The sequence below is a fragment of the Camelus ferus genome, chromosome 1 (assembly GCF_009834535.1).
Source record: "Camelus ferus isolate YT-003-E chromosome 1, BCGSAC_Cfer_1.0, whole genome shotgun sequence".
NCBI lineage: Eukaryota > Metazoa > Chordata > Mammalia > Artiodactyla > Camelidae > Camelus > Camelus ferus.
The window spans coordinates 50,473,418-50,498,950 of NC_045696.1; the positions used below are offsets into that span (position 1 = coordinate 50,473,418).

The 25,533-nt window shown below is 34.8% G+C and overlaps 1 protein-coding gene across 1 annotated transcript in view; it reads right to left on the reverse strand.

Moving 5' to 3' along the window:
• The window catches only part of LOC102508477 (cell surface glycoprotein CD200 receptor 1), a 36,344-nt gene that overhangs the window by 9,505 nt on the left and 1,306 nt on the right, over positions 1–25,533 (reverse strand). The window contains exons 2-3 of the mRNA XM_014566253.2: positions 4,289–4,369; positions 816–875 (exon numbers count right to left, since the gene is read on the reverse strand). Coding sequence (XP_014421739.2) covers positions 816–875; positions 4,289–4,369 — 141 coding nt within the window. The remainder of the gene's footprint in view (positions 1–815; positions 876–4,288; positions 4,370–25,533) is intronic.

A 25,533-nucleotide genomic window follows, 5' to 3' on the forward strand; every position in this document is an offset into this window, starting at 1 on the left:
TACTGCAAAAGCCTCCTAACTTCTGTCACTGTCTCAAAGTTCTTGTCCTTTCAGTTCATACCTTATGTTGCAGCCAGTACACCATTCTGTAATACGCTGTGATTCTCTAAACTCTAAAACCCTTCAGAGATCTTTCACTGGGTGAAGAATAAGTTTAAATGTCTTCCTATTGGCTTTGAAAGCCTTCTTTTTTCAAATTGACTCACTTTGCAATCTTATCACCTACTACATTGCCCTCACACTCCAGGAAAAAAAAAATATCAAGCACATTTCCACTTCCATTTCCATGTCATTTCTCACATTGTTTTCACTCTTTGGGGCACCCTACACAATGCTCTTTTTCTATTCACTCTTCCTTTAAGACCCAGTTCACAGGCTGCATCCTCTGTGAGGCCTTTTCTAAGCCTTGGTGCTGAACTGCTCCCTCGCTGCCCTCCTGGTCCACTTGATGTGAGTGCTGATCTCCTCTGCTTATGTGATCGCCGTGCTCCTGTCTGGGTTCCGCACATCACTGCGCTCCCTGATAGTCTTGCTCATCTTGCTCATCTGTATGTCCCCCACAAAGCCCAGCACAGTGCCTGGCAGAGAAAGTTCCATAATCTTCCAATGGAATCAAACTGCTTTAGGGGAGGAGAGGTGGGTGGTTCAGGCTCCCTCATCCCACAGCGCTCAGATCACCACATTCTTCAACTTCACACAAGGCTGGCACTTGGTCCAGACCTTCAACTATGTTTTTAAGGAAGCTCAACATTCTGTACTTAAGTACTGGCCTCAATAAACAAAACAAAACAAAACAAAACAAAAAGCCACATTACCTTCTGAAGGAGGTGTTACAGTGCTCTGCTTTCTTGCTGTAGATGAAGTAATTATTGAAGCTAGGAAATATTTAGAGAAAAGTAGATGAAAACAATTTTAGGTATTTAAATGTAGTGAAAACCATTATTTCTCCACAAAACTTGTATACAACATAAGAGAAAATCAGTTAACCATAATTAAAATTACGCAAAAATCCTTGTAAAACAAATTAGAAGTTGTTCCACCATCATATGGAAAAGCATGTTAACATTTGAAAGTTACATTTATAGGCTATTAATCAATGATTCCCTATTTCTGAGACACCTCTTTTTATACTTAAAACTATTTTGTACAAGGTAAGCCTGCCTCCACCCTTTTCCTAGCCATAATGGGTTGGTCCATCATGGGCACCTCACATGAGCTGGGCTGATTACAGTCTTTCTCTCCAAATGCCACCTCCTGATTAAAATTGTTTGGACCAGTGGTGGGCATCTCACCCAGCTGGACAAATCAGAGTACTTTCTCAAGAATTTTGAAACCAGAACTGAGAAGAATAGTTTGTTCCTTTTCTTCCCTATTTTACCTTACTGTGATGGTTAATTTTATGTGTCAACTTGGCTAATCCATCATACCCAAATAGTTGATCAAACATTATTCTAGATCTGTGAAGGTATTTTTAATCAGTAGTCTATGAGTAGAGCAAATTACCCCCCATAATGTGGGTGGGCCCCATCCAATCAATTTTAGGCTTTAATAGAGAAAGACTGACCTCTCAGGAAAGGGAATTCTGCCAGCAGTCTTCCTTCAGACTTAAACTGCAACTCTTCCCTGGATCTCCAGCCTGCTGGCCTACCCTGCAGATTTTGGACTTGCCAAGCCTCCACAGTCACATGAGCCACTTCCTTAAAGTAAATCAGTTTCTCTTCCTGTCTCTCTCTGTCTCTGTATTTCTCTCTACAGGATGTATGTTCAACACATACATCCTGTTCTCTTCCTCTGAGGAACCCTGACTAATAGGAACCTTGGGAAGAATGAAGCAGAAGCAGAGAGAGAGAGGACAGACCTCACCTAGCTCAAGTTCCCAATTCCATAGTTCCTGAGACCTACGTGCATTCCTTTCCTTGAGTTCAGTGGAGATTCTGATAGTCAAAATAGTCCTAATCTACTTAAATTTGGTTTCTTAAAAACTTCTGTTTGTAGTGTTATTTTTTAAACATTAAAAAATTTTTAAATGCTTCTTGATTTAAGGGCCTAAAAAAGTTCTTCCTCTGGGTTTATAAGACCATCATTCAATAAGCATTTGTGAGCTCTTTGCTTGTAAAAAATATACTTCTTGCTCCCCATTCTAATTTTCCATCAATTCTAATTCCAATTCTACCATATTATAAAATAAACAAAAAGACTCAATAAAGGTCTTAGAAATGATCAGTAAATAGGCCTCTGAAATATTTTAGCTTTTCTAGGCAGCTTTGGGCAGGAAGGAAAGCAAACAATGAGATTCTATTAAATTTAACTCATAATGGGCTCAAGGATCTATTCCAGAAACAGAGAAGTCAGAATTAATCTTAGAGGAATTACTGAGATCAGGCTATGTCTTAGATGTTCTAGACATAGCTCTATCATAGCATACAATACAGCTTCGCCAAAGGACCAAAGAGTGAACATTTGAGGCTTTGTGGTCCATATAGTCTCTGTTGAAAGCATTCAACTCCAGCTGTAGCAGGAAGGAAGCAGCCATATATAACACATAAACTAATGTGCCTGGCTTTGTCCAATAAAATTTTATTTACAGAAATATGCAGCTGGCTGGATTTTGCCCACAGGCCACAGTTTGCTAACTCTTGATTTTATGGTATTTTGTTTGTTATAATTTCTTGCATTTACCACAATTATAAATAAAAACAATAAACATCTACTAAGTATTCTATTTCCTTCTGCTTACTTTCCCTTTTAAAAACAAACTGAATCTCCAGTGACAACCCCAAGTTCTTCCTCAAATTAAATAAAATTTTATTCTATTTTTAACATGTTGCAACTCTTTCCTTCTTTTTGAATTATACTTTTGTCTGGATACGTCCACAGGAGTAGGATTACTGGATCATATAGTATATCTATTTTTAGTTTTTTGAGGAACCTCCATACTGTTTTCCATAGTGACTGCACCAATATACATTTCCACCAACAGTGTTAGGAGGGTTCCCTTTTCTCCACACCTTCTCCAGCACTTATTATTTGTAGGTTTTTTAATGATGGCCATTCTGACTGGTGTGAGGTGATACCTCTCTGTAGTTTTTATCTGCATTTCTCTAATAATTTGTGATGTTGAGCATCTTTTCATGTGCCTGTTGACTTCTGTGTGTCTTCTTTGGAGAAATGTCTGTTTAGGTCTTCTGCCCATTTTTTTTATTGGATTGTTTGTTTTTTGATATTAAGCTGTATGAGCTGTTTGTATATTTTGAAAATTAGTTCCTTGTTAGTTGAAAACAACATACATTTATTTTCTTATATTTCTGGAAGCCAGAAGTTTGAAATCAAAGTGTTAGCTGGGCTATATTCCTTCCAAAGCCCCTCGGAAAGAAAGCCCCTTCCTCTTTTCTTCCAGGCTTTGGTGGCTGCCAGCAATCGTTGGTGTTCCTTGGCTGGTAGAGGTATACACATTTCAACCTCTGCCTCCATCTTCACATGGCCTTTTCCCTTGTGTCTTCTCCTTTCCTTTTCTAAGAATACTTGTCATTAGATTTAGGGCCCACTCTAACCCAGGATGATCTCATCTGAAAGCCTTAGCTTGATTACGTATTCAAAGACCCTTTTTCCAAATACAGCCACATTCATAGTATGCAAATGAACATATCTTGGGATGGGGGGCACCATTCAACCCACTACACCCATGCATTGTCCCTACCCCTGAGATTTATATAGTCATTTTATTTATTTTAGTCTGTAGTTTATATGGAATATAATTTTTCTAGATAGTGAATTATTGAGTGTAATTAGAAAGTATGTTTAATGAGTCCAAGAATGCATTTTGAAATCATTGGAATTATTTTTCCATTAAGTGCTCAATGTAAAATATATAACAAAAATAATATTTTAAAATATAAAGACAAAGTTAACTATAATGGAAAACAAAAATTTGGGAGACAGTAAGGCTGGGTGGGGAATACAGAATAAACTACTAACAACTGATAAGACCTTTTTTTTAAAGTTCTCTAGAGTAAAAATCCATGTTTAAAAATTTGAATTTAAAAAATTTGGATATGCCATTGGTTTACTTTATGATCACATTCTTGAAATAGGTATTAAATAAGCACAGAAATAATATCAGAATGAAAAATTCACCAACATTTTAAAACATAAGCAATATTTCATTTAGGCAATTTTAGATAATACAGTCTATAAATACATTTAAGACAATTCAAGATCCTAAAATATAAAAACAATACAGTCATCAAGCACTTTTATATTAGAATTATCATTAAAAGATGAGCATTACCCAAACTGCAATTTTCCTTGACCATCTGCTGCATTGTGTTGTTTGATGTAACAGAACCTTCCATTCTTGCACTTATGCATTCTGAAAAGACATACGGGAAGAGAGGAATACACATTAGTATTTCTGACTCCTAATCAAAATCATATTATTTCACATTTTTGGGGGCCATTTTGGGGTTGCAGTTGCCAATAAAAGCATAAATTTTGACTGGCAAGCAAAAGTCTCAGAAAAATTCATTCCACTATAAACTTTTGATCTGATCTTCCCACCTGTTTGGCATACCCCTACTTTAGGCCTCACCACCCTCCTGTCTTTATATTCAAGTCAAAGAATTTCTTCTCCCAGGCTTATATGCCTTTAGTCTATCTCCACTTATGAAGAAGTGTTTTACTATCTGTTATAGACATTTCAGGCACCAGTAAGGAAGTAGAAGTTCAGTGCTGATGTGTTGATTGGATGCTGGTGAAGAACAAAAATGGAGTTTCCTGAACATTGTTGAAATCACATCACATAGACAACTGTCTAGTGGGTTCAAATTTTTTAAGGCAGGCTCTAAGTGAGAATTTCTAAAAAGCATTTTTAGAGCAGCAACTCCTGGCAAAGTACTCACTTAGCATAGAAACATCATAGTAAACAGTATCTTCCTCTCTCTATGAGCCTAAGGTCCAGGAGAGAAACTGTGTAAATAATTATAACATAAAGTTTTTAATGTGATGATAGATGCATACATAATGTCCAGAAGTTTAAAAGAAGAGATGTTTAATTCTAAGAGAGCCGGGATAAGAGATTAGGAAAGACTTCCTACAATAGATGATATTTGAGCTGGATCTTAGAAGATGAAGAGTTTTAGAAAAATAAAAGTTAAAAGAAAATTGCACACAAAAAGAATGGTGTTTAGAAGAAGGCATAAAGCCATATGGGATTTTCAAAGAAATACACATAATTCAGTATTGCCATTATGTGAGAAAAACTGGATATGTGATTTGAATTGAGACTGGATATTGGCAGGCTCTAACTGAGGAAGGCACCAAACTCCTAAAAGAGTTCAAAAGGAAATGATACACTTCCAGCGCATCTATGGTGGATATATCTGACCAGTAGAGAGAAACATTTTAGGGTAAAATTCAATGCACAGTGTCTTTCTGGAGAAATTTTGAATATACTACCCCTCTTGGCTATGATTTTCTTTAATAAAACACTGTTTTAAAATAATTTTTGAACACTTACATTAGGAACAAATTTTAGGTAATTTGCACATGTTATTCATTTTAATCTCTCCATATTGACAAGTATTATCATCCTCATTTTACAGATAAAGAAATATAGACTCAAAGTAATGAATCAATTCGGCAAGTCCACCCAGCTTATAAGCTGCTCCAATTGCACAGTTATTCTTGTGCAAGTAGGTCTAACTGCAGTGAGTAGAAACCAAGAGTTGGATCCTTAAAAATACACTAAGATTAATACCCTACCCAAATTAACGTCAATTGAGAGAGTTGGAAAAGCAAATCCAAGCCATGTTTCTGTAGAAACACTGAGAGACAAAAGTCTGAAAGAGTACATCAGAAGGCAGGTCCATAGAATCAGGATTATAATGGCATATGGACACAGCATTATGAATTCCAGATCTTAACGGAATAGTTAAGCTAAGGAGGAAGATTTGAGACCAAGATTCATGGACCAAACCCATCACTCCCTCACTAAATTGTAAGCTCCTGGAGGGCAGGGATTTTCATTTATGTTGTTCATTCTGCGTTCTTAGTGCATAATAGAGTGGTTTGCACAGCTCTCTGGCATGTGGCTGCTCAAGCTGGGTTAAAAATAAAATAAAGGTCAACACAAACCTACAGCGAACTGGACTAAAGATACGGGCAGTTAGTTTATAGAAAAAGAAGTACAAATGTCTCTAATTCATTTAGAAAGAAGCTCAACATCATACACGGTAAAAGAAATGAAAATTCAAATTATGCAGAAATACCATTTCTCACCTGTAAGATTATCAAAATTTAAAGTTCGACAACATACTCTGTTTTCAAAGCTGTGGAGAGATAGGCATGCCAATATACTGCTGGTGGGAATGCAAAATGTTACAACTTACATAATGGAAAATTTGACAATAAGTAGCAAAGTTACATATGCATTTTCCTTTTGACCCAGCAATGTCACTTCTGAGAATCTATCCCAAAGATACGCATGCAACAGTATGAAAGAATATATATATACAGAAGACTAGTCATTACAGCACTGTAATAGCAAGACTTTCAGAAATAACCCAAATAGCTACCTACAGGGAACTAGTTGTCTAAACTATGGTACATCCACACAATGAAGTACAATGAAACTCTAATAGAGGATAAGGGATATCTTTACATAATATGATACCATGTATCTAAGACATGATGAGAGGAGTACGTGTGTGTGTGTGTGTGTGTGTGTGTGTGTGTGTGTGTATTCTTTATTTCAAAACTAAAAGGATAAAATGGAGACAGAAATAGAAATAAGATGCCTCTGAATATACCTCATTTTATAGACTTGACTTTGGAAGCATGTAACTATTGTACATAATTGTAAAACATAATCAAATTATTTGTAAACACTAAACTATAAAACAAATGAAACAAATAAATCTAACTGCATGTAAAGTAGTTGCATAACCCCACACAGAGAAGTTATTCTAAGAATAAGCTAAATGACTTTCAAAACACAGGAATTTGACTTTATGTCTCTAGTGAAATATAACTAAATGACAAAAATAATTATTAAAAAAATCTTAAACTATTTTCAATGACCATATTATTGATGGTAGTATTTGGTATTGTTATTCTCAAACTATTGTATATGTGTTTTGGGAATAAATCAAAGGAGTCATTACGTTGGTGTCATTCAACTTTTCAGTGTGAGAGAAAAGATACCAATAAATTCAAGTAATAACCCTGAGTCCTAAATTTGAATCAAAAGTATCAGTGTCAACTCATGATGCATTTTATCTTTTAAAATACATATTCCCTAGCTGCTGCTAAGTTTTGCAGTAATCTATTATGTAGAAATAAATAATTGCCCGTATAGCTATCAACTACACTGAATACTCTACCCAACATCTGTAGAATACACATTTTGCAAGTGCTTATCTAGTATATTCACCAAGTTTAGTCAGATTATGGGTCATAAAGTAAATCTCAAAAAAACTTCTAAAAACTGAAATCATACAAAAAATGTCATTCAACTAAAACTGAATTAAATTGGAAACCAATAACAATAAAATATTAAGAAAACTTCAAGTAACATCTTTCTAATAAAGCTTTTGGTCAAAGAAGAAAACCATAAAAAATTAGAAAAGATTTTGAGCTGAATGATATTAAAAATACAACATACCAAAATTTGTGATTGCAGCTAAAGCAATGCTTACAGAAAAATTAACAGCTTTAAATACTAATCACAAAAAAAGAAATATCTAAAATACACCTAAAGAAGCTAACAAGAAAAGAGAAAGAAGGAAATAATAAAAGTAAGAGCAGAAATCAACAAAACAGAAAACAAGCAAGACAAAAATTAGCAAAATCAAAAGTTTGTTCTTTGAAGAGTTCTTCAACATTTATAATCCAATAGCTAGATTTATCAAGAAAAAAAAAGAGAACAAAAATCTCTAATCTCTGCAGGAGGCATTAACATAAATACTACATTCATGAAAAGAATAGTAAGCAAATATTATCCACTTTATGCCAATCAAATTCAATAACTCAGATTGAAATGGACAAATTCATTGAAAGACAGCTTTCAAAGTGAGTTTGGGATTACACAGATAATCTGAAGAGCCTTTATTTATTAAAGAAATTGAATTTGTTGATAAAAATCTTCCCAATAAATCTGCTACAATGACAAATTTAAGCAAATATTTAAGAAAGCAGTAGCATCAGTTCTACACACAAAACCCTTCAGAAAAGAGGCAATGAGAGCCTACTCATTTTATAAGAGTAGAATTAACTGTACACCCAAACTAGGTAAACACATTACAAATAAGAACAAACAGACCAGTAACCCTTATAAACATAGAACACAAAAAATGTTTACAAAATATTAGCAAATCAAATCTAGTACTTTTAATACAACATGATCATATAAGGTTTCTCCCAAGAATGCAGGTGGATTGAATACTCAGAAATCAGTGAAATGACCACATTAACAGAACAAAGGAGAAAAAAAACATACGACCATTTTAGCAGATAAAGAAAAAGAGTTTGAGAAACTCAACACTCATTCATGATTTTTAAAACTCTAGTAAACTTGATGAAATTGTTAAATAGCATCTATGAAAATCCTACAGCTAATATCATACTTAATAATGAAATATTTCCCCTCTAAAATCAAGAACAAAGCAAGAATTTTTGCTCTTAGTACTTCTTTTCAATTTTGTACTACAGGTTCTAACCATTGCAATAAAGCATGGGGGACAAAAGACATATAGATCAGAAACAAAAACATAAAACTGTCTCTATTTGCAGATGACATGATTGTTAGAAATCTATAAAACAACTCCTATAATTAATTGAATTTAGCAAAGTCATAGTATAAAAATAGTAATAGTATTTTAAAACAGCTATATTCTTATATACTAGCAACACATAATTAGAAAATAAAATTTTAAAAATTAATTCTATTTATAATAATGAAAAGGACAAAAAGTCTTAGGGATAAATTTAACAGAAGATGCACAAGGCTTTGTGCCTAAACTGAAAACTACAAAACATTACTGACATAAATTAAAGAATACTTATTTAGATGGAGATAAATTCCTTGTTCTTGGATGGACTCAGTATTGTTAAGAGATCAGTTCTCCTCAAATTGGTCTCCAGATTCAATATAGTCTTAACTAAAATCTAGTTGTCTTTTCTATGAAAATTGGAAAGCTAATTCTGAAATTTATGTGAGCATGCAAACCTAAAATAGCCAAAGCAATGTTTAACAAATGAGTTAGATTGAAAGACTTATACTACCTAATTTCAAGCTTTACTCTGAAGCTACAGTAATCAAGGCAGTCTGGCATTGGCTCAAGGATAGACACAAACTTCAATAGAGCAGAACAGAGAGTCTATAAATAGACTCATACATTTGCGGTCTACTGACTATCAACATAGCTGTTAAAGCAATTTAAAGGGAAAAGTCAGTTTTAACCACTGATGATGGGACAACTGGATATCCATATAGAACAGAAGGAAAAAAAGTCAACCATTACTGAATACCATACAGAAAAATTACCTTGAATTGGATTATTGACTTAAATGTAAAAAGCTATGACTATAATTCTTCTAGAAGAAACCGTAGGAGATGACAATCTCTGTGACTTTGGCATATACAAAGATTTCTTAGAATACAAAAGGAACAAACCGTGAAACAAAATTTGATGAACTGGACATTATCAAAATTTTAACTTTTTCTCTTTGAAAAATATCATTAAGAAAATAAAAATGTAAACCACAGACTAGATGACAATATTTACAAAACACTTATATAACATAAGACTACTACATAGAATATGTGAAGAACTTCTACAGTTCAATAATTTTAAAAATCATTATTAAAAAAACAGGCAAATGACTTGGACATATACTTCACCAAAAAAAAAAGATATTCAAGTACCCAATAAATACACAAAAAGATGTTCAATATTACTAATCATAGAGGAAATACAGATTTAAATTACAGTAAGATAATAATTACACACCTATAAGCATGGCTAAAGTGAAAAATATTGATAGTATGTATACTGGCAAGAATGTGAAGCAATTGGAACTCTTATACATTACCAATGGGAATGTAAAAGAATATAACTACACTAGAAAATTTCTGGCAGTTTTTTTCAAAACTCAAACATATGCCTGCTTATAACCTGGCCTTTCCCAATCCTAGGTATTTAACCAAGAGAAATAAAAACATATGTCCCCACAAAGATATGCGCATGAATGTTCCTAGCAACTTTATGTACAATAACCAAAAACTAGAAGCAACCCAAATGCCAATTAACAGATACATAGATAAATTAATACAGTGGAATACTATTCAGCAATGAAAAGGAACACACAGCACTGATGAATCTCAAAATCATTTCCTTGAGTGAGATAAGATAGACACAAAAGAATACATATTACATACTACACATGAGTACTACTAATATAAAATGCTAACTCATCTATGGTGACAAACAGCAGATCCGTGGTTGCCTGCAGATGGTGGGAATGAAGGCAAGGATGGACTACAAACACATGGAGGAGTACTTCAGGAATGGTGAAAATGTTTTGTTTCTTTTTTGTGGTGATGACCACAGGTATATACAATTGTCAAAACTCATCAGATTGTATCTGTTAAATGGATGCCGTTAGTTATACATAAATTATCCCCAGATTTAATTAAAGATAAGCAAACATCAGGTTTTAACACCCATAACTTTAGAACACGCATCTACACAAATAAACACAAAACACAAATGAAAAGCCCTTGACACTGAAAATGTTTTTTTAAAAAAACTTTTCCAAGTCAAAATCATCAGTAGAAGTAAGATTGTTTTGTGATCTGACTACTAATGAAACTTCTTACTCACTTTGAACACTCGCTTTAAGTTTCCTTTCCCAAATCGTCATTGTCATATGCCTGAGCAAGCATGTACCACCCACGCAGTTGACACTATATAGGCATGACTGTGCAAACCCATACTCCAAAGGCTTCCTCCAGTGAGTGAAAAAAGGCTCTCAGAAACAGCACATGGTTTTCTTGTGCTGTTAGACACCTTTCATCTATTGTAAAACCCTGTTCTCTGCTGGGCTCCACTGACTAAAAACGTTACAGATAGGTATTTCTGATGTTTCACCATTCTCAAGAAAACCCCGATTCAGTAACTGTTGTTAACCAAAGAAGAACATGGATTATGCTGTAATTAAATAGCTAATATAGTGCTTAGATTTATTTATTATTTCTAATGTACGGAGATGGGAAATAGAAAGTTAAAGATTTTCTGCCCTTTTATTCATTTGCAGGGTTTGGGGAGAATAGAAACAAGGCAGTAAGGAGTCTGACAAAATGAATTTTCAACTAAAAGAATTTTAAAATTTGGAGTTGGGGGGGGTGGGTATAGCTCAGTGGTAGAGCACATGCTTAGCATGCATGAAGTCCTGGGTTCAATTCCCCAGCACCTTTATTAAAAAAAAAAAAAAAAAAGAATCCTATAATTGGGGAAAAACCATAGCCTAAATTATTTGGCTGTTCTCTAATAAGATGACCTTATTCTACATTCTTCTTTCCTGAATCATTTTAAATAATTAAATAGATTTATATACTCTAGTTCTCCCCTCTACAAAACAGAGTATCATTTTTACTTAAAAAGTTAGAAATTACTCATGAAGGGTATCCAAAGAACATTACAATCTAAGGTCTTAAACTCAGTAAGAGTAAAGCAATAATCTCTCCTAAAGATTCAAGGTTTCATTTAAAATAAATGCAGCTCTGAGACTGAGATCTTAATAACACAAAGACCTGGAAATTCAAATTACATTGCCAGAACAACTTTAACTAGCTACACTGAGCACATAACTTTTTCTAATCACCAGTATGGTAAGGTCAATACAATACAGAAAAGTTTACTATCACTTTCTGGCTCCAGAAAGCGTAAAAGACCAACCTTAACATTTTAGTTATTATGTTTGTACTGTGTTTTATAAAACTGCAAATTGTGCATGCAAGCTAGACATTAAAGTATTATTTCCCAACAGTTTTATGGTTATGAATGGATTTCCTGACAGTTTTTAGAGTTATAAATGGATTCAAACATTAATTTTTCTCCTTTTTTAGAGGTCCTAAAGATAAGATGAATTGTTATCCAAATAGTCTAATTATAATTCTGCCTCTAATGCAGAACTTTGTAACTTTGGGGGAAATGAGCCTAATTTACAATTTTATTTCTGATATATAATTGAAAGTTACTACCACCCTGTAGGAATAATTGAAAGCATCACCGATTTTTCCCCAGATTTTGTTACTTTCTAAATAGCAAACAGGAATGGTTAGAATTAGAGAGTCATGTGATCTTTTTCTCTGCTAAAGCTGCCTGAAAACTAATGGAGTAATTTTATGATAAACTTTGGAAGTAAAGGAAATGGAATTTTTTCTGCCTTCTAAGAGGATAATTAGTCTCCCACTAGTAGTTTTCAATGAGTGACCACCTATTACATATATTAGAGCTTTTAGACTAGTGGAGGGAAGTCGAAAGCTGCATTAGTATTTATTTATTCAACTATAATAGCTATTATAAATGCCTATTTATTGTGGAGCTTTCCATCTCATGGGTACAATACACATTAACCAGATAATCGAATAACTATGTGAAGTTGTAATAGCAATAAATGAAAAGTATATAAAATGTACACTGATTAAGTTATCCTAGTATTGAGGTAGTGGGGAGCCTCTAGGACGGTTCCTACTGTTCGCCCTTCCTCCTACTTGTCCATGTAAAATCCCTTCGTCTCAAGTTTGGGCTGGACTAACGCACTTCTAACAAATAGAATATGGCAGAAGTGATGAAATGTCACTGCCAAGATTAAGTTATAAAAAGACTGACTTCTGTACTGGTGTGCTCTCTCTCATTCTTGAGTCACTGTGACAAAATAAATATTTGAGTGTAATTTATTATGCAGCAATAGGTAATTAACACAAGACCCAGTGCACAAGAAGCTAATAATAAGAAAGAGAGTGAGAGAGACAACATTCCAAATAAAAGTATTTTATGTGCAGAGAACATGTGAACATGTGTCTGGAGACACTAAAGGGAACATACTAGGATCTGAAGGAAGACTAGGGCTAAAAAAGAGTTTCAGCTTTTGCTGTTAATGTAGTCTTCCATGATGATTTCAAGATTTTTTTTCCTGAGACAAATGTATTTTCCTATGGAAAGAGAACAGAAAAAAAATAATAAATGTTTGCCATTTTGGCAATATAAAATGCAACATGTTTTTTTAAAATTAAAACTTTCTCTTTCAAATGTCTCATAGCTTAATATTTCAATTATTGTGATCCTTACTTCCAAAAAAGGTAAGAAACTGAAATGAAAAATGAGAGATTTCTTATTTTAAATCATGTTTGTTATTTCTGGACCAGAGTTTTTGCAGGGAAAAAATATTTTGCAAACTCCTGAAATTTTAGTATAAAAATTATTTATATTAATGAACTACAACTGCAAATTTAAATGTGGATAAATCTCAAACGTAATATTGAGTAAATGAAAGTAATTATAAAATAATATGCATAGTAATATATGTAGTATGTTCCATTTATGCACAATACAAAAAATGCAAAATAAATTTTATTTTTAGGGATACATTTCTATGTGGTAAAATGTAAAGAAAAGCAGGAATGATTATATCCTAAAGAGAACGATTATCCCCCAAAGTAATGGCTACCTTACAAAGTTCAAAGTTCATGGGCTATCATTGGGAAGGAAATGGCAATAGTCTACATCTTAATTTACATAGATATTCACTATATAATTGTTCTTTGAAATGTGTGTATATCATACACTCTGCAATATATATTATATAACATCACTATAAAAGAAACACTGAAATAAGTACAAAGAAACACAATTAGTACTTTGTTAAAACATAATAATGTCAACAATTGATCTTGGTATCATGACATATATTTCATGTTCTTATACTTTAATTTCTGAAAGTAATTTATATTTTTAAAGACATTAATTTAGTAGCAAACACCTAATTACATATTCATTAAACACAATATTGGGTGGAACCTAAAGTTTTTGCAGAGACAAAAATGGAAAAAAAACACCAAAGTTAGAGTAAGAAATCAACTAACATTTTGGCTCTTCCATTTATTGCCTCTGTAATCTTCTACCAATTATTCTCTGAACCTCAGCTGCTTTATCTACACATATAGGAATTTAGTATCTGATAACAGTGGTCATTCAAATTCATAAAGGGAAGGATGATTATTTATATCACTGATAAATGGTATTAGGAGAACTAGCTAGCCATTTGGAAATAAATAAATAAATAAAAGTGGATTCCTATCTCACTTCTCACACAAAAATAAAATGAAATGAATCAAAGATTTAAACATTAATTAACTAAAGTACTGAAAGAAGACCTCTGTAATTTTTTTTCTTAAATGGGTGGGATAACTAACATCTCAGTTTGTCAGAAACTGAGGGAGTTCCTGGGACACAGGACATTCAAGGTTAAAACAAGGAAAGCCCCAGGCAAACTGGGACAGTTGTCACCTGTAGTAAAGAAACCTTTCTAACCCTGATACAATATACAAATATACAAAACCATAAAGGAAAATTTGGGAAATTTAGCTGTAGAAAGACTAGCCAAAAAAAAAAAAATCCATAAACTGTTAACAAATAAAAACCTGTGAAATATTCACATTCTGATAAACAAAAGGCTAACTTCCTCCCCCAGATATACTGAAAAGATATAAACCAATATGAAAAAAAGAGACAGACAATCCAATTGCAAAAAATAGGCAAAACTTATAAACAGGCCAACAAAAGTTTACATTAAGTAATATGTTAAATGGTGACTTAGCTAGTAATTACAATTATACTCTTCAGATACAACATAGTGATAAAAATTCAACACAGAGATGGTTTATAAAAAAGAAAAGTAAGAAATGTTTAAGAAAAGTAACAGGGTCCAAAACACAGGAATTCAATAATGAATTCAGTGGATGGACAAAATTTAGAAAGCAAAAATTATGGTAAATAATAAACTTGATCCTAATTTCCAGAGCAATATAATCACAAAGCCTCTATCAGTTGGTTAGGATATAGTGCTAAGAAAAACCATATTGCTGGACTAATTTTTTTTTTAAGGATAATCACAAATTCTGTATCAGTTTGTTAGGACACAGTACTAATAAAAGCCATAGTGTTGGGCAGATTTTTTTTGAGGCAATTACCATCACATATCCAAAACTATTTAATGAAGACAGATTTGTTCCCTGGCTCATGGTAGATCTTGTACAAATGTGTATCAGTAATCACAAGGGTCACTGTGCTCAGTAGACAGATAATGAATATATATGCATATCAAATATGCAAAGATACAGGCATCCCTCCTATTGTACTTCACTTTATTGTGATTTTTACAAATTGAAGGTTTGTGGCAGCCCTGCATTGTCAAATGATGGTTAGCATGTTTTAATAATAAAATATTGTTTAATTAAGATATGTACATTGGTTTTTAGACAGAATGCTATTGCACACTAATAGACTACAGCATAGTGTAGATACAACTTTTGCATACAGTGGGAAACCAAAAAGTTTGTGTGACTCATTGTGTTGAGATGTTCACTTTATTGTGGTGGTCTGGAATCAAACCCACAATACCTCCAAGGTATGCCCTGTGTACTAGGATATTAATCCCAGCATAGTTTTTAATTCCAAGGGGAAAAAAAAAAAAACTAGAGACAACAAAAAAGTTGATCTGCAGGGACTAGTTAAATAAGTTATGAAATAATATCTATGAAAGGAAACTGCAAAATGATAAAGTATCATGTTTTAAATACTTGTAAAATTAAGATATAGTGTTAAGTGCTTTATATACATTATTAAACTTAATCCTCACAGCAACCCTAGACACTAAGTCAGTGGTTTTGAGTAAAATCTCCCAATTTAAAAATATTGGCAACTAATTCAAACTTTAAAAAATATTGTGTGAGCTGAGTAAAAGCATCTGTAAGCCAGATCCAGTCCATGGGCTGCCAAATTGCTGTCTCTGACGTGGAAATTAGAGAAGCCAAAACTAGAGTCTTGAAAACATTTTAAATTAGGGCTCTGTTGGAGGAAGTGGAGTTAGCAAAAATGAAGAAAAGTAAATGCAGCATCTTAAAGCCAGGGAAAGAGGAGATTTCAAGACAAGCATAGCCAAGATCAAATCATGTGTGAAAAGTTTTAGAGTAAGAACTAAGAAGCTTTAAGATTTGCTAACAAGAAGGTCATCAGAGTCGTTCAGGAGCTGTAAGAGAGTAGTGTTAGCACAGGGGGAGGAGCAGAACAGATTGCAAGGGGCCAACCAGAAGCAATTGTCAACAAATATAGACTTGTTCTTTCAGGAATTTTCACTTTGAAAGTATGGGAGAATGAGACAGTGGTTTTATCTTTTCATGTCAATCCTGAAAGAGAGAGATGGGGCAGTATCTAGAACTATGAGGACTGACAGGGTATTTAAGAAGAGGAGAAACAACAAGGTCCTATTGTATAGCACAGAGAACTATATTCAGTAGCTTGTAACATCCATATATATATATGTACAGATGAATTACTATGCTATACATTAGAAACTAACATAACATTGTAAATCAACTATACTTAAATTTAAAAAAGAAAAGAAGAAAGGAGAACACAGCATATTTGTAGACAGAAAGAGGGATAGTTTGAAGTTAACCAGAATGAAGTAGACTAACTGGTAAAGCAGGATCCTAGAGGTGGTGGGAGGAGATGAGACAAAAGCAAAGTGGAGGTTTGCTTTTGAAAAGACTGATGCTGGCCTCTAGAGAGAAGCAGGAAGGGCAAGAGTGGTTACAGGTACAAGAGACATTTTGAGGAAGGATAGGTTGACAAACATTTTCTGAGTATAACCACTCAGCATCAGGAAGCTGTGCAGAGCTCTGGGGATGGTAGGATGAATAAGGCAAGGTCTCTGCCTTCAAACCTTATCCTTTGGAGAAGTTAAAGTCCGCATTGGATGATGGGTAAATCTAGAGGTGAGCAGCCATCTGCAGATCTACAACAGCCTGTAGATTTGGGTTAACGGATAGTCTGGGTGATGAAGAAAGACCCAGGACAGTGTTCTTAATCCTGGCTCCCATCAGAAGCACCTGCAGAGATTTGTGAAAGTCCACATGCCCAGACTCTAGATCCTGAAAGGGCTGATTAAGTAGGCTTCAGTCACCTCACACCAGTCAGAATGGCCATCATTCAAAAGTCCACAAATGATTAATGCTGGAGAGGGTGTGGAGAAAAGGGAACCCTACTACACTGCTGGTGGGAATGCAGTTTGGTGCAGCCATTGTGGAAAACAGTATGGAAACTCCTCAAAAGACTAAAAATAGACTTATCATATGATCCAACAATCCCACTCCTGGGCACATATCCAAGAGGGAACCTTAATTTAGAAAGACAGCTGCACCCCAATGTTCATAGCAGCACTATTTACAATAGCCAAGACATGGAGACAGCCTAAATATCCATCGACAGATGACTGGATAAAGAAGATGTGGTATATTTATAGAATGGAATACTACTCAGCCATAAAAATGATAAAATAATGCCATTTGCAGCAACATGAATGTCCCTGGAGAATGTCATTCTAAGTGAAGTAAGCCAGAAAGAGAAAGATAAATACCATATGATATCACTTGTATGTGGAATCTTAAAAAAAAGACAAATGAACTTATTTACAAAACAGAAACAGACTCACAGACATAGAAAACAAACTTATGGTTACCAGAGGGGAAGTGGGTGGGAAGGGATAAACTGGGAATTCAAGATCTGTAGATACTGACCAATATATATAAAATAGATAAACAAGTTTATACTGTATAGCACAGGGAACTATATTCAATATCTTGTAATAGCTTATGGTGAAAAAGAATATGAAAATAAATATATGTATATTCATGTATGACTGAAGCATTGCGCTGTATACCAGAAATTGACACAACATTGTAAACTGACTGTACCTCTTTAAAAAAAAGTAGGCTTGAGATAGCACCACTGTATCTATAATATTTTAGGCTCTGCAGGTGACTCCAGCAACTGGCTTAACATTACTGGCTTAGACCAACCCATTTCCCCTAGGGGGAACGTCTAGGAAGGAGCCAATGAAGGGCGGATAGAATGATTTTTTGGAGAATAAGAACAACTAGATTTAATGATTTTGAATCTATCACTATCTACTACTTGAACATTTTTCAAAAATTTGTCAATACCACAACATAAATCATATAACTGGATATTTCCGTAGTATGCAGTAGAGAAACCTTGGGGAAAGATGGCATAGTATTTCATGGTAAAGTAACAAAATGGCAAGAACAAAGAAAAGAAATCACTAAGCAGTTTTAAACTACTTATGCACACACCCTATTGCGAAAAATATCTTAACCAAATCACTGAATATTCTCAAATGACACCCTTTGAACACACTGGGGCTTCCCTTATGTTGATAGAAAAAAAAAAAATAGATGCTGCTTTTTCCTTCTAGCTCTGATCCTTTCTCCTTTCTTTGCTGCCAAACTTCTAGAATGAGTGGTCTGAGCCAACAGCCTCAGTTTCCTCCCCGCTCATTCTCTCCTTGATGTCAGCAATCTTGTGGTTATTACACCCTTCTGTTCAAACCACAAATTTGAAGGTCACCAGCCCCTTTCCAGTCAAACTTCTGGCCTTTCTGCAGTGCTTGTGTTCCTGGGTTGCTTGGCATATCTTGATGTTATTAACCACTTTCCTGTCCTTCTAAAACCCCTTCCTTCACCTCTGCTACTACCTTCTGCTTCCCCGCCTGTCTCCTCCTCTGCCTTCTCTGTAAGCCAAACTGTCTCCTCTGGCACCTTAATGAAGGTGTGCCCTGAAGTCTTGCCTGCCCCTCTTTTTATTTATACCTTCCCTTACCATTCTCCCCTACCCTCAGAACTTCAGCTGGACCTCTGTACTGTTGATTTCTCCTTGTTTTACCACTTCACTCACAGTTTAGCTCCCTCTGTCCTTCACACGGGCTGTTTGACTGCCTGGAATGTTTGTCTACTCAACTCTCTTTGCCTAGCTGTTTTCTGCTGATTTTCAACTTAAACATCACTTCCACAGGGAAGCCTTCCCTGATCCTCAGATCAGATCAGCCTTCCCAATTGCACATTTCTGTGTCACCCTACATTTCTCTTGACAATTATTATATTATTTATTTGCAATGATTTATTTAATATCTATTTTTCCTACCAGATTCTAAGCTCTAGGACAGCAGGATCTATGTCTGTCTTTTTCAAGTGTCTGCAGCATGAAGCAGAGTGTCCAACACATGGCAGACACCCCCTTGCTTATTGACGGACAGAAAACTAGCTCACATGTTAGCTTTGACTTATTTTTCCTAAACAAGAATCACAACCCTTAAGCTGCTGTTTCTCTCTGCTCAAATTCTTGATGTTATTTCAAGTATATCTCATCTAGAAATCATAGAGTTTCCCACATATAACTTGCCACATCTCTTTTCTCCTCTATTTTTGGTGTTATGGAGGATTTCTAAGCTCAGCTCATCCACTAAAAAGTTAGGTGGAATCTTTGGTAATTCCTTAAACATTTCTGGGCTTTATTTGCCCATGTATAAAATAAAAGAATTTAATTTGAAGGTTTGTAAAATCCTTCTTGTCTGAAAACTCTAAACTTCTCAAGAATGTGATGCAACGCCTTTATTTCACAAATGAGGAAATTAGTGTTTAAATGGGGCAAGTAGTTTCTTAAAGATGACATAGCTAGTGGTTAGAACTAAGTCTCATGACAGACCCTTAAACCCAATACAGAAGGATATATAGGAATCTAGAATACTGGAGAAAGGAGAGTGATATTTTATTGAGAAAAATGAAAAGCACCAAAACATTCAATGCATAGATGCAATTCAGAAAGAAAAAGAGTATTTAATAATATAATATATTCAATTTCAATGTCTGAGAAAATACAACTAATCAAGTCAATATCAGTTGGTAAAAACACAATGATATTAAAAAGACATAGACTTGAAGAAAATTCCACTTCATTGATGGACAAGTAAGGTTCCACATGTAACCACAGATTCTAGACAGAATTAAAAAAAAACAAACCTATCTGAAGCCACTGAACAGTGTAAAAAGCAAGAAGATTCTTGAGGGGTATCAATCCTTGAAAGAAGGAAATGGCTCAGGTTTGGAGGCAGTGGGTTCCCATATTTACCACTTCTTGTCTCAGGAAAGACTGCAACTGGCATGACACTGGACAGCTGAAGCTCCCTGTTAGAAAACTAGTGGTTTTCTGAAGAACAAATAGATTTCAGGGCAACCTTGGTCTCTTGAAATTGAGAGAGGCAGAGAGCTAGAGCTCTAAATTGTGTGTATAAACTGTACTCATACCGCTGGCTGATCCCAAGCCCCTCATGGCTGGGCACACTTGAAGCCAACCAGCTAAAGGTAGAAGCACTGAGATTTAAAACACTGTCCAAGAGATAGTTTTTAGTTTGAGTTCCACAAAGTTAAATGTTTTCTGGGGAAAAAAAATCAACAAATATAACAAAATGCAAAGTATCTAAGATGTAATATTCACAATATAAATAAAATTACTCAAACTATCGAGAATCAGGAAAATGTGGCCCATTCATAGGAGAAAAGAAAATATTACAGGGAGACCAACCTCAAATTGACCTAGATATTGCAATTATCAGATAAGGACCATAAAGTAGATATTAAACTATGCTCGGTGATATAAAAGAAAATAAGCTCACAATGAATGAAAAGACAGGAAAATCTCAACAGAAAAAAAAGTTACAAAATAAATGGAAATTCTAAAATTAGAAAATATAATACCTGAAATAAAATATGGCCTGGATGACTGTAACAGAAGAATAGAAATAACAAACTTAAAATATATCAATAGAAATCATCCAATTTGAAGAGCAGAGAGAACATAAAAGACAGGAAAAAAAGCCCATAATAGCCATAGGGACCTGCAATGAAGTAGCAGAACTTCTAACATAGAAAGTTGGCAGATAAAAACATTTGAAGAAAATAGTGATTAAAATTTTCCCCAAATTTGCCGAAAAGCATACATTTACAGATTTAAGAATCTCAGTAATACTCAAGCAGGATAAATATAAAAATAACCATACATAGACACATGATATGTGGTGAAAACCAACAATAAAGAGAAAAAAACCTTTAAGCAGCTAGAGAAAAATGACACATTATAGTCAGGGGAACAATGATTTGAGTATCTGTGAGCTTCTCATCAGAAATGGTGAAACAACATTTTTAAAGTGCTGAAAGAAAAACCCAGAACTCTATATCCAGCAAAAGTATGCAAGAATAAATATGCAAGAATGGAGCATATACAGATAAAAGGAAACTAAGAGAACTCTTCCCCAGCAGACCTACACTAGAAGTGATGGTAACAGAAATTATTTAGGTTGAAGGGAAATAATACCAGACAGAAATTCAGAAATTCAGAAAAGAATGACGAGCATTGGAAATGGTAGTTATGGTGGATGTGGGATATGCACCCAGCATCCTATTCGAGGAACGACGTTTTGCTCCTGCTGCTGGGAGCACTCTCAGCAGACAGCCGTCAGTGCTCCACGTCTTCAGAGGTCACCTCGTCTCTTTCACCCAAAGTCAGACCTTCCCCAGGGCAGCCCACATCCACTGACTGATTTCGAGGTGTAGAGGCCCACCCCTTTGGTTTCAATGCAGAGCCTCTCTGGGGTCGTTCTAACCCCAGAGTCCCCCATGGGGTCAGATGAGGGTGTCGTGGCTGAGATTGCAGGTGGACTTCTTTCCAGGTATTTCTTCCCAGAGACTTCCCTAATAAACATTCTCTGCTCAAAACTCTAATTTTAAAGTTTATAACTATAAAAAAGTGATGGTTATGGGCTTGACTCTTAGGAGCAATTAGCATCACACAGTCCTAAGTCATTTCATAACCACGGATCTGATCCCTAATCCCACTCAATAATTATAAATGTTGATGACAACAAGAGGAAAGAGGCAAGAGTATATTAATTGTTACTGCATTTTACTCACTGACAGATTGATTTTTCAGGTACAACAGAAAACCAAATGACAACTGAGTTATTTTATTAACTAGCACCATTAAGCAAAATACTCACTATCTTTTGGGGAGGGAATTTACCTACTATGAAACGCTCTCATTTTTTCCCATCTCCTTAACTCTATCTTCAACCTGTTAGCATCCCTATCTCCAACTTCTCACCCTACTCAATTTTGGAAGAGTTTCTGTTCTCTTATTTAAGGTGAAACACTCCATTTATACCCCAGATTGTCTCCCTTCCCATCTCTTCTCAGATCTTGCTCTCTGTTATAGAGACGAAGAGATAACTATCACTCCTAGGATCCAAATTGAAAAACCCTTAGAGCTTATTCTATTATTTTTATCTCTGTGTACTCCGTTTATGGGATCCACCACTCCATGAATAGTTCACAAATCCTGGATTGTCCTCTACTTCCAAGTACTCATAGGAATTTTCCTCCTAGTTATTTGCCCTCTCTACTGATTTTAACAACTTCCTCTGCAAAGAAACTTCCCCTTTCAGGCGCCAGTGTCTTTTAATGTTATCATAGGCCTTCCTAAAATGGAAACCCAAGGCTAGGAGCTCTTGACTCCCTACTTCAAAATAAATCTTTACCAAGATTGCTTTATTATATTATTTTCCTGTTCAGAAAACAACAGATGACTCCTCATTGCCTACTGCACAGTATCCAAGTTCCTCTGTTTAACAATCAAGAACCCCTGAAATTCAGCCTTATTTTCTGTGCTCATATGACACACATCTCTGTTCCATCAAGCTAGAGTTCCTTCTCTCCCTAAATAACCTTGCCCTTCATCATGCTGCACATCCCCTCCTCCCAATTTATGTCTCTGCCTTTCCCCATCTATCCAAACCTATCATTCAAGGCCCAGCTCAAGACCCATCTCCTCCATAAAGCCTTCAACAACTCCAACCCACCATAATTTCTCCCATCTTTGGATTTTTACTAGATTCATAGACAGTTTCAAAAGTAACTGATTTAAAATGTTTTCAATGTGTTTCATCTTAGTTTGATCTCTCCAATTTAGATTGCTAATAATTTTTAAGTACTATTCACACGCGCGCACACACACACACCATACGCACTCAGAATTCTTAATAAAGACTTTTAATTCATTTGTTAATTGCTTAATCATGGATGCTTGGAGGAAAACACACCCCAAAATTATATGTGTAAATTCACACCTATCACAAATCAGGAAAGGAAGAAAGGACTAAAATTAATAAGAACAAACCCTTCTTTTTCACAATTGCTTTTAATCTCTTTTTCCATCTGTTGCAAACCTGCTGAAGCTACCAAACAGCCCTGCCTGATTTTTATCTCTTCTGATTACTGCCTGCCCCCTAGTGGAAGACAATGATAAGTGGTGAAAATTAGCCTAAAGAAGGAAAAAAAAAAAAGTGGAGGATTCCTTTCCAGTAACTCACAGTCTCAGTATCAGTAACTTTTATAAAAAATAGAATCATTTTGATAGGGATATCAAAATATAATTTGAACACAAGAGAAAAATCTAGAATACAATAGAATAAAATAAGGAGAAAAAAGTGTCTTGAGGCGAAGGGAGTATGAGCGAAAGGGACCAGACACAGGGCTGGAGAGCTTTACTCTCCAGTGGATGATTAAGGTTGTTTTTATTTTTTCCTCTCAGGTATTTTCTTAATAAATCTTGTCTACCAGTTACCACACTTATTGAAGTTATAAACAAATAAGTAAATTAAAAATGGATTTTTAAAATAATATGTTTTACATTGAAGTCACTAGCTCTCTTTCTTCTTTGTGAATTTATCTTGTATAAGGGAGTTATTTCTCTTTGGCAGTATTAATAACAAAGCAGTATTAGTAATAAAGGCATAAACTCATGCCCCAAGCAGTTTCATTTTTCTGAATTATATCATGCTGAATTTATCATGACAAATCATTGCACATGAAATAATTTACATTTTTATATCTTTATCCTAAAATTGCAATAACATTATCATTACCTAAGTATAAACTTCAGAGATTTGATATTTGTAGCATCTCCTGCATAGTTGTGATTAGAAATAGTTTTAAAATTCAAACCTTTAAACCATTAAATTCAAAATTACTGATTATGTTTTAATCTTGATCATTTTTTCCTTTACCCCAAAGTCATAGTGGAATTTGACACAAATGGCTCCCTGCCTAGCTGACATTCCCTGCCAAGTTGGGTCCTGCACAAGTTTCTGTAGGAACTTTCTACAAGATCTCAATTATTGAAAGATTAAGACCATTTGCACTTTTTTAAGTGAGTAAATACTTCATTCAGTTTATGATTGAGTATTGGGTTAGTGGTGCTTGTTAGTGAAAAGCATAATGGCTAAATATTGAGGGAAATTGCCTATTCAGTTGTTTAGTGATACTTACAGATGTACATTATTACTGGGTGTGACTCTGTCGTATACTAGTAGTGTATACTTTGGACAAATCATTTCACCTCTCTATGCTTCGGGTTCTATCTTTGTAAAATGGAGAAATGTCTTCTATGCCTACTTCACTGGGTTGCTGAGCAGATCAAAGGAGAAAAGTATGTGAAAATTCTCCGTAGAAAAGTACAGTAGCGCAGTATAGTTACTTTATGTGTGCTCACCAGTAAGATTAACATGTGGAAAAACAGATGTTTTGCTGCAAGACAGACAATATTTTAAAAGCATTTGTATGAGAAAAAGATACCTTTTCTTCTTCCAATTACCAATCTATAAAATTTGAAATCAAATGTTTCCCTGCAGCTGCTCCCATCTACTAAAAGTGAAACCTGAAAACTCCCTCCCACATCAACTCCTACCAGCCCTCTACAGTGAAATCAGGACACCCCCACAATAGCCCCAAGTTCGCCAAGACTCCTGCAGGAACCTAGATATTGAAGATTGGGTCTTCTAACTCAGAACGTGTCTGACAGCCCACACATGTTAAAGAGAAATACAGGCATCCATCACAGACGCACCAGCCAACTTCTGAATGAATTAAATTTTAAAAAGCGTTTGGTCATCAAAAGTGATAAGAAAGCAATAAACCTTCCTAATTTATACTGTTAACAATATGGATATCAATGGGCTGGGATTATTATTCAAGTTTTCTAAGAAGGGGAGATGAAGATAACCCCGTTTTCATCAGATAACTTGTATTGCTGCTAGAAATTAATTTATTCTGCCTCGCTTGAAAAAGGGGGTAGGGGAATAAGGAAGTGGGCAGTGGGGCCAATTATAGAAATGGGTATAGTGTAGTAGGATACAAAGAAAAATAAGCAAGCCAAGGAGGAAATAAGAATAATAAAGTGAAATAAGTCTAGGAGGAAATCCCCTCCCCCACATCTCCGACTGTGTTTCTCGTGCATCGCTCCCTGAGAAAGGCAAAGACAGCTCAGGGCAAGCTGAGACCAGGTTTCT